This window comes from Aythya ferina (genome assembly GCF_964211825.1).
Source record: "Aythya ferina genome assembly, chromosome: 3".
Lineage (NCBI taxonomy): Eukaryota > Metazoa > Chordata > Aves > Anseriformes > Anatidae > Aythya > Aythya ferina.
In genome coordinates, this window is record NC_140298.1 from 43,298,422 (window position 1) to 43,314,506 (window position 16,085).

General features: G+C 44.3%; 1 protein-coding gene and 1 long non-coding RNA gene across 9 annotated transcripts; one reads left to right on the forward strand and one right to left on the reverse strand.

Annotated features, from left to right (window-relative positions):
- Positions 1–1,760: 1,760 nt before the first annotated feature.
- On the reverse strand, positions 1,761–14,357 carry AGT (angiotensinogen). Of its 8 annotated transcripts, none has more exons than XM_084515740.1 (5): positions 13,671–14,357; positions 9,388–10,203; positions 4,918–5,182; positions 4,503–4,647; positions 1,761–3,544 (listed from the first exon to the last, which is right to left on the reverse strand). In XM_084515740.1, the coding sequence occupies exons 1-5, from the start codon at positions 13,810–13,812 to the stop codon at positions 3,353–3,355; spliced, it is 1,560 nt and encodes a 519-aa protein (XP_084371866.1). In that variant the 5' UTR covers positions 13,813–14,357; the 3' UTR covers positions 1,761–3,352. The 8 variants fall into 8 exon arrangements, with proteins under 8 accessions (XP_084371866.1, XP_084371865.1, XP_084371869.1 ...); XM_084515739.1 differs by having other exon boundaries at positions 9,388–10,206; XM_084515743.1 differs by lacking the exon at positions 13,671–14,357 and adding an exon at positions 11,614–11,746 and having other exon boundaries at positions 9,388–10,206.
- LOC311435109 lies at positions 11,906–15,774 on the forward strand. Its single transcript, XR_014691947.1, has 3 exons — positions 11,906–12,093; positions 13,165–13,287; positions 14,622–15,774. It is a non-coding gene; the product is annotated as an uncharacterized lncRNA (long non-coding RNA).
- Positions 15,775–16,085: the final 311 nt, after the last annotated feature.

Below are 16,085 nucleotides of genomic sequence, written 5' to 3' on the forward strand. Positions count from 1 at the left end.
TTAGAAGTGCTACATTAAAAAAAAAAAAAAACAAAAACAACAAAAAAAAAACAACTAAAATACTGTACACTTCAAAAATAATTTATAATATCAGCACCTAACTTTCTTGCTGTTACTTTCTGGCTACCTGCTTTCTTTCAAGGTAGAACTTAATTTGCTAAGCTAGAATGTATTCAGAGTTGGCGTAATTGTGATTCATCTTATGTTGTATATTAGAATTCAGAGCTATATTTTGCCTAAATACATGCAGAATTTCTCAGACTTCACACCTAGCTACCTTAGTACAAGGTGCATCTTTATGTAGCAGGAAATCTAAAAGTTTTACCATGATTTTAAATGGTAGGAGGACTACCAGAGGGCTCTCTGGAAGCTAGAGTGACTTGCCTATTGAAACTTTATGTGAGGGATAGGTAAGTCTGGGATGAGTAGAAGAATTTGAGAATTTCAGCATAATTGTCAGCTATGCTCAGTGATAAGCCATGTTGTTTCGATGACACGTTAAAGAGTCTGTCATCTTTTGTTTTCTTTCTCCAAATCTCCCACGTTAGAGCATGATTTTAGGTGCTAGTTCACCAGACTGCTGATGAGCAGTTGACTGCAGCTGAGGGCTGGGTGAATGACACCTGGGATACCTGGAATGTGTGTTACTGTGCCTTTGGCAGAGGAGTGCAGTGGGAGACCGTAAGTGTTTCCTACATTTCAGTGGGATTTTTGCATCCAGATTCTGATGGGACAAACAGAGGGCGGGACAATATGTGGCAGTAAGAGAAAAGTTGTCAAGAAATGGCAGATCTAGAAGCTGATGTGCTTTGGTGGTGGTTAGGATACAGTTACGTTACATACAGTGTGAAAATTGCCAGGAGAAAGCATGTCCTAGTATGTTTCAGTTTATAAAGAGAATGAGAGCCTTTTTAAATGGTTAGCCTGGCAACTTTCCTCAAGAGTCTGAAAGTCTGTCTTGAGTTCTTTTTGGCTTCTGCATTGCTACCTGTACTCATGTTTCTGCAACTGGAACTCGGGCATCAAGAAAACTGGTAACTACAGGGGGGAAAAAATGTTTGTTAGGACTTCATTAGCTCTACAGAGTGAAGAATAAAGTAAAATAAGCATTTTAGACATAAAATTGGTGTCAGAAACAAGTCTCAACAGAATATATGCTGTTGGGGAAGCAAAGGGATTTAATTGTGGGTTGTTTTCTTCTTTTACCATTTAAATGGTACATACACATAGAGCTTATCCTTTTCATACTGTAATGCTCCAGAACTTTCCGCTTCTTGCTCTGTCCTGCTTAGTTCTAGTTCCCTATCTATGTCCTTTCTTCCTCACTCTGCTTTTCCAGGGTGCCAGGGGGCAGTATTTTGTTTTTCTCCATGTAATACTGACCAGCCTGTGGAGTTCTCCAGCCATGTGTGGTCCTCACCTGTGAAGAATGTTATTTTGTCCCAGAGCCTACTGGCAGCATGGCCAGGGGCCCCTTTTATTTGTCCTCCATCTCCATGGTAAAAATGGAAACTCTTGTGGTCTGAAATTCCATTTGTGGCTGAAGCTACACACTGACTTCAAGGAATAAACGGAATAACTTTTAATATAGCTTATATAAGCACTTGGAAGCTGTCTCTTTCATGCTTACAGCTATACTGGTGGCTGTATTGTGTGATAATTGGCAACTTACTGTCTTATAAAACATAAATCTGACAGTACATTTCAAAAGCTGGAATGAGATCTGACTTAGACATAAACCCAAGTGAACTGTGGCAAAGTGATTTGGAGGTGGTTTTATTTGCAGTTTTCCTATTCTGCGTATTGATAGCTAATTGCTGCTGTATAAAATACAAGCACAGTATTTATGGGTTAGAGCATCTGGAATACATACATACAGTACAATATCCATGCATTTATCCAATTGCAGCATTTGTAATCCTAGTATTCTCAAGAAAGATATTCCTCTGTCTTTTCCTATTAAGACAGAAGAAGGTTATCTTCCTACATTACCAATAGCAAGGCACTGGCATTAGTAGTTTTGGATTAGATAGAAATCTGGGCCACTGTGGATGATAGTGAGCTGCTGTGCTCTGCAGAATACATCTGGCACCATACCCCAAAGAGGTTTGCAGTTACTGCGAATGCCATCAGCACCAAAGACAATCTAGAAATGCGAGGTCAAAATCCATGTTCCAGTGTAATCAAAGGAAAAGCTCGTGCAGGCTTTCTTAAGTACCAAAAATTCACTCCCAATTCCTCTCTTCCTCATTCACATTCAGGAATCAAGTCTAATAATTAATCTGCTCTTCCAGTTTTTCAAACCTTTATGACACTGCTAAGATTTGCACTGAACTGCTGAAGCCATTTTATTCACATGTATCAGCACAACAGCCATTAGTATAGATCAGTGCCATTAATTCTGGGGGATTTTTTGGTTCTTAATTCTTTTAAAAATGGTTCGGATGTGTTAAGGTTTACAGATTTGGGCTCTAACCAGTAATGTTCTTTTTCACTACAAAGCTGTAATAAATGCCTTTCAGGTTAGAAGATATTCTAAGTAATGGAATTGTATTGGCATAGTAAGCCTTATTTTTTTCTAAAAAATCCAGAGATAATGCTGTCACACCATGCGAATTCATACATTGCAGTTCATTAATGCTACCAAACCTCATTTTTAGCTTTTCCATGGAGTTAAGAAATAAACATACCCATCTGGGCTGGAGAAAGAAGAAACTTCCTATAAATGTGATTTTGCTTCTAAGGCAAAATCTTGTCTCAGTGGGACAAGCAAAGCCTGCCCATGATGTTGGCAGCATTTTAAAGGAAAATAGTGCTGATCAAGCTAGAAATTTCTGTGCATAATTATAAAACTTTCTCTGTAAAAAGTGAAAGGGAATGTCTCTTGTGAATCTGACCAAAGTAAAAGTGACCTCTCAAGAACAGAAGAGTTCCTTTTTTTCTACCTTTCTGTAGTAAATGCTGCTTGCGCTCATAAAATCTTTTTTTTTTTTTTTTTTTTTTTTTAAGTCAGTGGCTTGCTGACTACTGTTTTGTCCCCATTGTATCGAAAAGATTGCTGGGGCAGAAGGGAGACAAGATGGGAAGAAGGAAAGAAGAGAAGCTGGGAGAGGAGTGTGAGTCACCACCCCACGTGAAACAGATGATGACCGAAATTGGAATGTTGCAAATTTTTAGCTTTCAAAAAGCTGTATTTCAAACACTACCTGCTTCATCTCAAAGCTAACTAGAACACTCCACATGATCATAAAAATAGCTGATGAATAAGAAAAAGGTGATGGGAAATGTGTATCGTTTTTTTCTTCTCCACACCTTCCCCCCTTCCCTCTGCCCCAGTTCTTGGTGCTTGCATTTAAACACTCTGCAGTGGGTTTGTTATTCTGCCAAGGAAAAGCATTGCCCTTGACTTCTCTTCAAAAACAGCTAAAAGGAATGGCTTGTTCAGTGTTACTTCGAGTGGTCCCGAATCTTCCTTCTGTGCTGTGGGGTCTTCTGGTGGATCTGTTTCATCGTTTGTCAGTTTGAAAAAGGCTTTATTAATGATCTGTAAAGGAAAAGATAAAAGTAATCGGAGTCATGATAGTGAGAGCTTAAGTAGATGAAAAAGCACATGAAGTAATCAGTTGAGTTAGATCAGCTGTAGCCAACCCAGGATAGACTCCATGGATGTTCAAATAAACCCTTGATGCACTTGTTCCATAACATGAAAAGTCTCTACAGCAGCTTGTACACTTGGGCTGTATGAAATCCCAGTACCCATTATCCTGACAAAGCTTCAAACATAGGACATCTTCCAAAAAGAAAAAAAGTCAAAGGCACTGAAATTACACTTTTAGAACATAATTTGCTGCCTTTTAATGGAAGATATCCCTCCCCTTTAAGATCCCCTCTTTCTTTCCCTTGGGACCTGAATGGTTGAACCTGTCTTCAGGTGAGACAATGTGCCATGCTTGGTTCTGTTTTTGCAATTTCTGGGAGCAGTCCCACAGTGGTCAAGGGAACAGCCCAATAACTGCCAGAGAAGCTGTGGATGCCCCGTCCCTGGAGATGTTCAAGGCCAGGTTGGATGGGGCCTTGGCCAACCTGATCTAGTGGGTGGTATCCCTGCCCATGGCTGATCTTTAAGGTCCCTTCCAACCCACGTTGTTCTATGATTCTGTGTACTGCAGCCTGTATCATTCAGTCCAGTTTTGTTGCTTTGAGTTGTTCAAGCTGTTGGTATGGAGGCTAATTTGTGTGCACAGAACCTAGTGTGCCCAGACCTCAAACCTGGTGATTGTGTCACATCCTCTACTGTAATGATGAAATTTAAATGCTGTAGAGCAAACCTGTTCTCCTAATTGAAAGAGGATTCAGTACCATTCAGTCATCTTGAATGTCTGCTGCTGATCAAGTATCCCTCATTGCTCATACTGTTTTGTTTTAGGTCAAATTTTACAGTTAAACAGGCTAAAGCTGAACAGAAAGCATTTTTTGCTTAACACCAGTGATATATACCATACCTTCCCAACAGTTAGATTGGTGTCACTTATTTTACTGAGATCTGCCCCCTTCCCCAGCAATGCAGGCAGTTTCATATCTGCAAGAAGTTCCTGTAGATCAGAGCTGTCTTCTATTTTTAATTCTGGCAAGGTTAATTTAATTTCTCTGAAAAAGAGAGAGGAGAAGAGGGAGGGAGAGATGAGAGTATGTCCTCTGGTATCAAAGCATGGTGTTTAGGCAGTCTTTGGGCAGCCAGTGGACATTTCTTCTACTAATACTGTGTCATGCCTGTGTTTCTGTGAATCTCTGCACCAGTTGTTACACCCTCCCTGACAGGATCCGACCCCTGTAGGAAAGCAGGGAGCAGGCAGAGCTGCACTGTGCACCCTCTCCCACTAATTCCTATGGGAGGGCACATGTGTGTCCAAGCTGTACCTTGGGGACAGATCCTGGAGCCAGGCCACAGACTGCAAAGGGAGCTTGGACTCTACTTTGTCCAGGTCGTTGCCATTGATGGGCTGCAGCAGCACCAGAAGAGCGTTCTTGCTGACAGGGACTTCAATCACAGAAAAAGTCTCACTGGCATCAGTCTTGTACTTGAAAATCCCAGTTACTGACAGCATGGGGACCGAGATCGCTGTGTTCGAATCGACCCAGAACTCCTGAGGCTCTTTTAGCAGGGAGGCTTTCTTAGCTTTCACTGAAAAACAGACCAAGAAAGAAGTTGAATCTTCCCTTTCATCCTTCCTCCCCTCTGCCCCTTAACTGGTATATTGTTTGTTTAAAAACAACACACCACATTAGATAAGGGTAGTATGTGTAAAATCACATTTAGCTACTGTAAAAATACGTATCCTGTCTTTAATATGCCTTCTGGTAGCATCAGGCAAAGGCAGTGCAGATTTACAGAACAGAGTCTGAAAAATCATCAGGACTGTGACCTGCTATGTTTCTACCAGCTGTGTGACCAGGAAATGCCACAAATTTGGTAGAAATTTCTGCTTGCTCAGTTACCTGCTCCCTCCCAAGCTGCCAAGGTGGTTCCTGGGTGGCTGATGGGTCTGATGCGGAGGGTCTGGATTTCCTCGCCATCCCATGAGCAGCTGTGACGACCATGTGCTAGGATTGCTTGTTTGGGACCATATCTGGCAGGGCCAGCTGCAGGAGTGCCCTCACACAGCTGGAGCTGGCTGCTGAGGCAGCCAGGGGGCTGGTGCAAGGGAAGGTGGTACAAGCTCACCCTGGGGTCTTACCTTTAGCCTTCTTGAGAACCAAAGCAACGGGGAAAGTAGCAAGCACAACACCAAAGGGTTGATTGAGCCTAGGAGGTCAAGAGGGACATACCTGAACACTTGCTAAACCTTGATATAAATTTCTTACCCAGTTCAAAAGTATGGGAAGCCTTGCTCTCACCTCCTGCTGCTTCTGTGCAGCTTTGCATTTCAACATGTTATCTGCTCATTGCCATAGATCAGTGCTGCTGCCCAGTTAGGCAGATAATCCTGTTGACATTAAAGAAACTACTGCCATCAGTGAGAAGGGCAAAGATCAGTAGTCTTGAAATTGCTGTTTTGTGGAAAGGGGAATTAGGAAAACAGATTTATACATTCTGGTAAAGAAAGGAATGCCTTCATTAAAGTAATATCAGTATAAAATAGGAGCTGGCATAGCTGTACTGCTAAATAGTCTATTCTCCAATAAATCCAGGGAAATGCTGGATCCTAACACATGTAGTACATAATAAGGTGTACATAGGAACACTTGTCTCCTAAATCACCTTGTATAAAAAGCAGATTTAGGCACTTCCACTTAGTGTAAATTCAACAAAACGCAGCAGCGGGTAGGAGATGTGAAAGGTATAAGCAAAATAAAATACAATAAAATAAAATAAAAAGTAAAGAGTTGTTCACTGTTTTTTTTTTTTTTTTCTTATCTCATAAGAATGAGGGATGGAAGCTGAAAGCAGAAAGGAGACACTTTGCCTGTGTAATCTGCGGAACTTACAGGACAGCAGATGTCCAGAGTGTAACAGAATAAAACAAAAGGAAAAAAAAAAATCATTCAGAGAGATAAATGTATCAAGCTGGGATAATAACTTTTTAAATAGTCTTGGGAAGGACATAAGGAATGTCACAGATAGAGGAAGCAGTATCTAACTGCCTGCAAGGCAGCAGGTGAGGCAGTAGGCTCCTTACTGGTGGCTCCTATCATTTCTGTGAAGCAGCACTGCCCTCTGGCAGGGTGGACATGTGAGGGCACAGACCTTGGATTAGCTCCAGGCAGTTTTTATGTTCCTGTTAAGTAAAACGAGCTCCCATAAAGAGTTGACTCAAAGTGCCAGGAAGCTAATTGCCTCTGGAACATTAAACATGAATTTGGATGCAGAAAGTTTGCTATCTGAAACAAGAGTGCTGCACGTCACAATTTAGTTGTATGCAGATTTGTTAAATGCTGCCAGTAGGGAGAAAAACAAAACAAATCTGATGTGGCAAATAAACCAGACTGCTTCTTCAGCAGTACCATTTAAATTATTTACTAATTTACAATAGTGCATTTGGATCTGATTACACAAAATTTCAAATCTCTGGTGTTCTCTTTGGGGCTGAGTCTATTAATACTGGGACAGCCATGAACCGCAGCAAATCAACCCCACTGGGTTTGCAATGGCTCCCCATGGCCATCTGCTGCTGAGGGTCTGGATTCCTCTGCCCTCTAACATGCAACTAGGTGTGTAATCCCCTGAAAAGGCTCCAAGAGAAGTTAGAAGTCTTAACATGACTATTCACATCTGGTTTTACAACAGTGTTGTTCTTAGGACATGGGAGAGACCTGTTCATAGAATCTTAGCATATCCTGAGCTGGAAGAGACCCTCGAGGATCACTGAGTCCAACTCCAGGCTCCACACACGACCACCCAAAAATCAACTCGTGTCTGAGAGCGTTGCCCAGACACTTCTTGAACTCCAGCATGCTCCGCGCCATGACCACTGCCCTGGGGACCTGTCCCAGTGCCCGAGCACCCTCTGGGTGCAGACCCTTTCCCTAACCCCCAGCCTGACCCTCCCCTGCCCCAGCTCCATGCCGTTCCCTCCGGTCCTGTCGCTGTCCCCAGAGAGCAGAGCTCAGCGCCTGCCCCTCCGCTCCCCTCGTGAGGGATCTGCAGCTGCCATGAGGCCTCCCCTCAGCCTGCTCTGCTCGGGGCTGAGCAAACCAAGGGACCTCAGGGGTTCCTCAGGCATCATCCCCTCTAGGCCTTTCACCGTCTTTGTAGTCCTCCCTTGGGCACTCTCTGACAGTTTTATGTCCTTTTTATACCGTGGTGTCCAAAACTGCACACAGTGCTCATGGTGAAGCCACACCAGCACAGAGCAGAGCAGGACAATCACTTCCCTCAACCAGCCTGGCAATGCCATACCTGATGCACCCCAGGGTACAGCTGGCCCTTTGGGCTGCCAGGGCACACCATTGATTCATGTTCAACTTGCTTTTGACCAGAACCTCCAGATCCCTTTCTGTGGGGCTGCTCTCCAGCCTCTCATCCCCCAATATGGGTTGCTCCATCCCAGGTGCAGAATCCAGCATTTGTTCTTGTTAAACTTCGTATTGTTAGTAATTGTCCAGCTCTCAAGCTTGTCAAGACCTCTCTCTTCAAGGCCCCTCCACCCCCAACAAAGTCAACAGCTCCTCACAATTTACTAACATCTGCAAACTTACTCAAAACACCTTCTAGTCCTACATCCATATTATTTACGAAAACCTTGAAGAGAACTGGTCCTAAAATGGAGCCCAGCAGAACCTCATAAGTGACTGGCCACCAGCCTGATGTAACCTCATTTACTATAACTCCCTGAGTCCCAACCATCAGCCAATTGCTCACCCATTGCATTATGTTTTTGTCTAGCTGAAAGCTGGACATTTTGTTCAGAAGGATACTGTGAGAAACCATATTGAATGCTTCACTGAAATCCAAAAAGATTACATTGACTGGCTTCCCTTGATCAACCAGAAAAGTGACCTTGTCATAAAATGAAATTAAGTGTGATAAGCAGAACCTTTGCCTTGTGAACCAATGTTGCCTATGACCAATGACTGCATTATGGAGTATCTTCTGACAGCACCCACAAAAAGCAAAGAAAACTGAAAATCCAGTTTGCAAGTGGGAAGATAAAGGCACAAAAGCATTTAATGCACATCTGAGCTCCACCCTTTATCAGTAGAAAACTTAAATCTCACTGCAAATTTATTGAAATACAGTCACCAGTATAAAAACTGCCCTAAGGTGTGCCATCTCCAGTATTACATTCAGGCACTAGGATGCTGAAAAGCAAGTACACTCTGGTGTACTGGCTCTGGTGCAGTAGTATTTCTGGGAACAACCCTAGGTAATTAAAGGATTGTTTTACTTCCAGCTTCCACTCTTCCAGACTGGAAGAGTCTGGAAACCCTTCCAGTTTCAGTAACTGGTAGCTTACTTTCTGACCTAGGAATTGCCTCCAGACTATGCTTGCTTATGCTTGCTTTAAATCTACATCCTGATGATTTTTGCCAGAAACCCCTCTTTAGTGACTTTTTATGACTTTTAGTTCTTTTGTGGTAAGAAATCAAGTATGGTACTCTATTATTCATCTCACCACACCTTTACTAACCCATAGTTTCCTGGTCAAGGAAACTTTCCCTGAGGCCATCTCCCTCCACCTCCTCTCCATTGCCCTTGCTGGCTTGTGGCTGAGTGAGGGGAGGCAGCGTGCAGGCAGGACCCTGGGAATGGGACACTGCATAGGGCTGTGCTTCAGGTTCTCATCTGAGCTGTTCCCCCTTGCTGTTTGACCTTGCCTCCTTCCCAGGAGCAGGGCTGCTACCTGTCCACCTAGCCTGCCTCCAACACAAGTGCTTGTTCACCCTTACCTGCCAAGCGGACATCCACTGCAAACAGCAGATCGGTGGATGGGTCAAGGTCTATCAGTAAGCATTTGCTTCGGCCCTCGCTTTTGGCCTCCACAAAGGTGTTTATTTGCTTTGTTGCCTCACTTGGGTTTGTAAAGTCCACAGCTCGGGTGTAGAAAGCATCAGCTGAGGGGAACAAATCATGAACGAACTGTTCAGATAAGGGTATGCCAGGGGCAGAGAAGAGGCAGAGTGTCTTGAAAAAGAGCAGCTCTTCATCCCTGTTTTTGATGAGGCTTTCAATAGTCCTCAGGCTTGCAAGAACCTTGTGCCCATCCACCCTAGAGGTGCAGTCAGGATCTCCAGAGGGGGGAACAAATCCCAGCAAACCCTGCAAATCAGTGGCCGTCTGGTTGGATGCACCCAGGTAGAAAGACACCAAGGAGCCATAGAGACTGGTTGGGGACAGGAGGACATTTTGGCCTCGACGTGCTTCCCTCAGCTCACTGTAAAACCGCACACCCAGGACATACACAAAGTCCTTCAGGTAGCTCAGTTTCTGCCTCCCACGGCCACTCAGGTTCGGGGTGTCCAGCTTGACTTTGTCCTTCAGGTCATCTTCATAAGCAGGTGTGGTTTGGGACTCGATGGAGGCAGGGGCAAATGTTTTCCTTCCCTCTTGGGCCAGGTTTTCCATATCCTCACAGGTACTCTTGTTGAAAGAAAACAAACTGAAAGGATGGACATAGACCCGGTCACAAGCCACCACAGTGAGGCAGAGGAGCAAGCAGAGAAGGTCTGCTGCGAGGTTCATGTTGGAAACCACTTCCACAGTGTCTGCTGAAAGAAAAAGTGGAGAGGAAGGAAGACCGATCAGCCTGTTGTAAATACTGTTTCTTGTATTCATATGGTGAGGTGCCCATACTGCATTGGAGTTACAAGGACAGGAATTGCAGCGTATAGTGCCAGCTGGGCTGCCTGCTCCCTGAAAAGGACGGGATGAAATGGCCAACAGTTTCATGGCAGCAGGTGGGGATGTGCCAAGCATGGATTTGACTACATTACCAACTGCGATATCCTGAAGATTGAGCACTGGAAGCAACATGGTAGTGCTCTGCAATGAGTTAGGCTTGCGAGCTAGACTGTGCTAGTTCTGGCAAAACATTATAATAATGCAGCTATATTGCTCCCGGGACCTAGTCAGAGCTATCTCTGCAAATTGCTGCACTAAATCTTGCTGACACATGGACGAGTTAAGCGATTTGCCTGCTGTTACAGGGGAAGTGGGTTTGGAAACCAGGTCTCTTAAGGTCCCACTGCTGAACTCTCCTACTTTGCATGTCTAGTCAGCATAATATCTGGCACTAACCAAGCATTTTGTGTTTCCATAGCCCAGTGCAAACATTCTTTCTAGCTTCTAGGCAAACACACTCAGGGCTCCCTTACAAAAATGTGCTAACACGGAAACCAAGAGCTTATTTTCATAGCACCTTCATTATTTGAATACAGAGTTAGAAGGGATAAACTCTGGTTTTCTCTTCTGTGCGAACAGTTCTCCTGTGGTAAAAGACCTCCTGCTGCTCTTGTTTTTCTTGACTAGAAATAGAGAAATTTCTTGAACATTGACGTTGCCAGTGTTTCGGAACAAAGGACCTGGTGCATATGGGAATGCAAAAGGCATAGACACACATACATGCAGGTATTTATGAACATCCACATGTATACACAAACACACTGACAAACTGTGTTTATAATTCTCACTTATCCTGTATCCAGTTTTTGATAACTAATAGCTCTGTTGTGCCTTCCTTGGATTTGTAATCTACATCTTTGGATTTGCATATCTGAAATCCAAATGAGTCAGAAATTACACTTCTGTATGAATAATGCTTATCATTTGCCAAAAATGCTGTTAATCAGAGCTGTATTTTTACACTAATAGCTGTATCTTGTTAGTTGCAACTCTGTTCACCCTCTTATGTGCCTCACAGCAGCCACTGCTGGCAGCAAGCTCCCCAGCCCCACTGGTGCCCAAAACTTGCTTCTCCCCTCAGCCACCGTGCTGACCCTCAAGGGCGGAAAGAGCAAGAAGAGAGTTCTCACTGCTAACACTTACACCAGGCCTGGTCAGTGGTGAAGCAAACGTGATTTAGTTCCCTAAAGAAGTCAGCCCAGAGCCTTTCAGAAAAGCAGGAAAACTTGAGCTGAAAAATTGGCATTCAGAGCAGATCCATTGAGTGTGCTTACTAGCCTCTGTCCGTGCTGGTGTCCCCCTGTGGATGATGTCTCCTCTGGGGCAGGCTCCCTGTGGCACCTTCTTGCTCCGGGAGCTGTACGTGGTGATGTTTGGGGCATTTATGCCTTTCCCCGAGGAGGGGCCTTTCTAAAAGTCTCCAGTGGCATTGCACAAAGCTACTTTACATCACGGGCTGGGAGGCCAAAAAAAGTTAGTTCAGACCAGATAGGGCCTGATAAAACTGGAGCATGATTTATCACTGGGTGCACAGAAAACTCCAGAGATCAATACACAACCTTTAACCCGACCCAGCGCATTTGTGCAGCCTGCAGTTACACATTTACTGAGATGGACACAGGCACTTCATTATGTAGGAGAACTGATTATAGCACCTGAAAATAACTCTGCTCGTTTTGTGCTGGACTCGAGGAAATGCAGGTTTCCTTGTGCCTGCATTTGGTGCACAGTCAGACCAGATTTTTTCCTGTTGGGTAAATTGCCTTTAAGCTCTGACTTGTGGTTTGTGTACCCATCAGTGAGTGGCATGTCAATTTTTACCATTTTTTACACTCTTGACCTATCCAGAAGATCAAAAGTTTGCTTGTTTTACTCTTAAAAGCAAAATGTTGTGGGGAAGATGAAAACTAGATGGATTAGGTCACCAGATCCAGCTGACAGATAATTCACCCCTTCTACTCTCAACTTCCCAAGTCCTATTTAGAAAGAGCAGTGGGATTCAAAGATCTTTCTGCTGCTTTTGGAGTGGTCCTTCAGCTTTGGCATGCCCCTTCTTCCTCTTTAAGCAAACAAATAGCCAGTTAAACCGGGGATGATGCAGTTGGTCTGTGCTGTGGTGCCCAGTTACATGGGGGCTTTAAGGAGTGAGCCAGGAGCCAAGGCAGAACAATGTTGTGGGTGCACCTGGGCTGTTGGAGCTGGTGGAGCTGATGGTGCTGGTAGAGACAGTCAAGCCCTGCTGGGATGAGCACACTGACAGAGGGATGGAAATACATCTCTGCAGCACTGCTTTTCATTTGAACAATTTGACTACTTTAGCTGTAATGAGTCCTGAGCATGGGGCCATATGACATGCTGTCATGTAATGAGGCCCAAGCAATCAGCTTGAAATATTTAAGGTGTTTTCTCCTCTTGCTGCTGGGGCATCTCAATCTGAGAAGCATCTGGCAGCAGAACAATCCCTGAGCATCTGCACCATCTCCAGACGGCTATGAAATGCATGGAGCCTGGCCATGGATCCAGGCAATAGGAGAAGCAGGCACTCTGTGGCTCCTGCAGTGCACCGTGGTCTCCTCTTGATGTCTGCAGGCACGAGCCCCAAATCTCTGGCCACAGGGGATGCTGCCCTATGGAAGAGTGGGGGCAGGAGGCAGCTGAGCAGAAACTCCCACTGGTAGTAGAGCCTTTGATTTCACCTCTTGTTTATGCCCCAGTTCAAAGCTCAGACAAACCTCACCTAATTATGCTCATTCAATTAATATTTCCCTACTAAGATGCATTATACACTAGAGTATTTCTTAGACCTTTGTCATTTATCTTTTCAGTTTCTAATAAAGGAGGAGATTTTGGACTATGAAGAACATACATTGCGACACATGGGAACATATTTTGCCCTATTATGACTTAATTACACTCAGTTTTACATTCTACTTCTGAACCATTTTAAGGTAGAGTGCACAAGCGTTATTCCAATTACTATATGTGGACTTTTTTTTTTTTTTTTTTTTTTTTTTTTTTCTGTTGGGTTGCCATGGTTTTAGGAATGAACATATGCTTGAGGATAGATCTAGACTTCAGCAAGAGGAGAATCTCTATCGTGCTTTTCAGCTGTGGTGTCCACAGATTTTTTTCCCCAAAGAGAGCTGTGCCAGAAAAATTGCACTGGGAAAAAAACAGGTGAAAAACTTTCCAACAGCTAGGAAATCAAGCAAGTAAAAGCAAGATCCTTCCCAAAAACATTGCCTGTACAAAGAAAGCCCAAGGCCTGCACCCATTGCCTAACAAATCTCATTTTGCAATTGCCACAATAAAGGTATAAATAAACACAGACCTCTCAAAGCCTCTGTCCAAGGAAAAGGTTCCCGTCCTTTTGCTCCACTCCTCCTGATCTCAGGAGAGGACTCATGTCTCCCTTTTATACCCACCCTTACATAAGCTGGCCTGAGCTCCCATCCCCCCTGCGCTGCCCTCATTTCTCTTCAAAACCTGCCTCTGTTTTTCCTGTTTGTTATTCATGGTCACAGCTGCCTTCTCCAGAGAGGGAGCACAGAGCGGCTAAAAACCCTCTCCCACTGGTACTGTGGTCCCTGCTCCACGTGCAGCCTTGCTTCTCGCCCATCTTGTGCCATTGAAATGAAATCCCTTTGCCAGCCAGCCTTTCTCTTCTGATATGCAAGTCGGGGAGCAATGTGCCACCCCACGAAAACTTGTGGGTGTTGTTGCTGCCCCTGCTTCCTTATGTAAATGCTAGCAATTCTGCTTTGGAAATTTTAACCCTAGTAGGGGAACGCTGATCTTAAAACCAAGAGTGAGTACTTAGGTGTTGAATAGAAAAACATGCTTTTTTCCAAGCTCAAATTTCAATTGATTGGCAAGACAGCGGGGCCAGACATACTAGAAGGATGTCTCTCTGTCTCCTGTGAGGTTAGTATGGGATTTATAGAGAAAGAAGTCACCATGAATAGACGATAATGGGTTGTGCTGCTCACAGACTTGGCCCACAGGCAGTGCTGAGATCTTTGTAGAGATCTTTGTAGGTGGAGCTTGCACTTCTGACCTCTGCAGACTGTAAATCTGTATTGGGTTAACTCAGACAGCCTGCACATGGTTATGTGTCATTTGGTACTAAATTTGAGGGTTTCTTTCTTTGAGACTAAAAGTACCCTGAATGGGAAGCAGGCCACAAACCATCTGCACAACCTGTGGGTTCAAGTTGGTAACTGCAAATCTCTACACCCCATCAACACTCATAATGCTTCCCTCTCTCTTTTCCTTTGGTAAGGGAAGACCACATGAGGTCTGGACAAGGCACCAAGAGGAGAGAACAAACTGCAAGAAGGACAGGAAAAAAGGGAAAAAGAGGAAGCCTGTGTGGGAGGACCTGACAAAAAGGAGACAAAAAAATATTGCTTTATCAGCAGGTGCAGTGGTTGTTGCAGGGGTAGCAGGCACTCATCATGCTGGAAGGAAGAGTGTTTGTGAGACATCGAGGAAAATCTCTGCAGAGCAGCCAAGTGCCTGGGGAGACCAAGGCACTTTGTGCTGGAAGAGTGACCACTGGGATGGTGAGAGTAAAGGCAAAATGATGGAGACGAGCCCCAAGTCCTTACTCACTGTTTTGCCACAATCAGCAGGATCCCAGTAAAATTGCCATGCAGAAAATGTGGCTAAAAGGAAGTGCACTGCCTCGTATATAAACTGCAGAAGGCACTGCCATAAGATGCTGTGGAGACTGAAAGCGTTAACTGGTACAGAAAGAGATGAAATGAAATCACTGAAGGCACAGCCATCAGAGGCTGCGGAACACAAAGGTCCAGGTACAACAGCTAACTTGGGAAATCCCCGCACAGCCGTCTGTCTTGGGTTTAGTTTGATCCATGTAACAGCTCACATGCTTCTCTCCAAGGGCTTGTCTACAGCTTGTGATGGAAATAGAGATGTCTGAGCGTAACTTGGCCAGTTTAACTTGGCTCACCCTGCATCGCCGACGGGAAATACTGTTTTAGTATCCCTATGTCAGTGAAGCATCACACCTGGCAAACCTGACCCCAGCCACGGCGCTGCTGGGCACTGCCCCATTGCACAGCACATTCAGGAGCCCGCTGTTGACTCTTCAAAATCAATAAGTCTTGGACAATTTGATCAATTTTCAAAAATAGTGGGTAGGCTCCAAATATTAGTTAGCCACTTTTTATGTTCTGTTTTGTTTTCCTTGATTAGTCAAAGTACCTGTAATAACTGGTGGCAGAGTCACGGCACCAGGGGCTGAAATCTGCCTGTCTCCTGCCAGACCTTTGGGCTCTGCTCTCCCTTCTGCTGCACACAAAGTACTCGGTGGCTTTTTCCAGAGTAAACACGAAGGGAAGAGGGAGGGGGTACAGATCTGCTGATGGGTCAGGCAGGTTCCTGCACGGTAGTAAACCAATTTTCCCCAGTTCTGTGGGAACTGTGGCAAGTTGCCATGGGCCTGATTTTATTTGTTTGCTTTTCCTATCTCTGGTGGGGAAAAGCTGTGCAAAGTAATTTTTTTTTTTTGGACTATTTTAATGAAACTTTGATAAGGAATAGCTTTGTATGTGATTTTTATTTTCTCTCTGTTTTCTCTGTACACCTGATTCCTGCCCTTGTTGGCTGGAAACACTTTTCTGTGAAAGCAGCTGGGGAGCACAGGGGATGTACTCAGTGCTTGCCCAATTTTTTGTGTAAAGAGGATTGCAAAAATGCTTCTCAATAATAGCATTCAAAG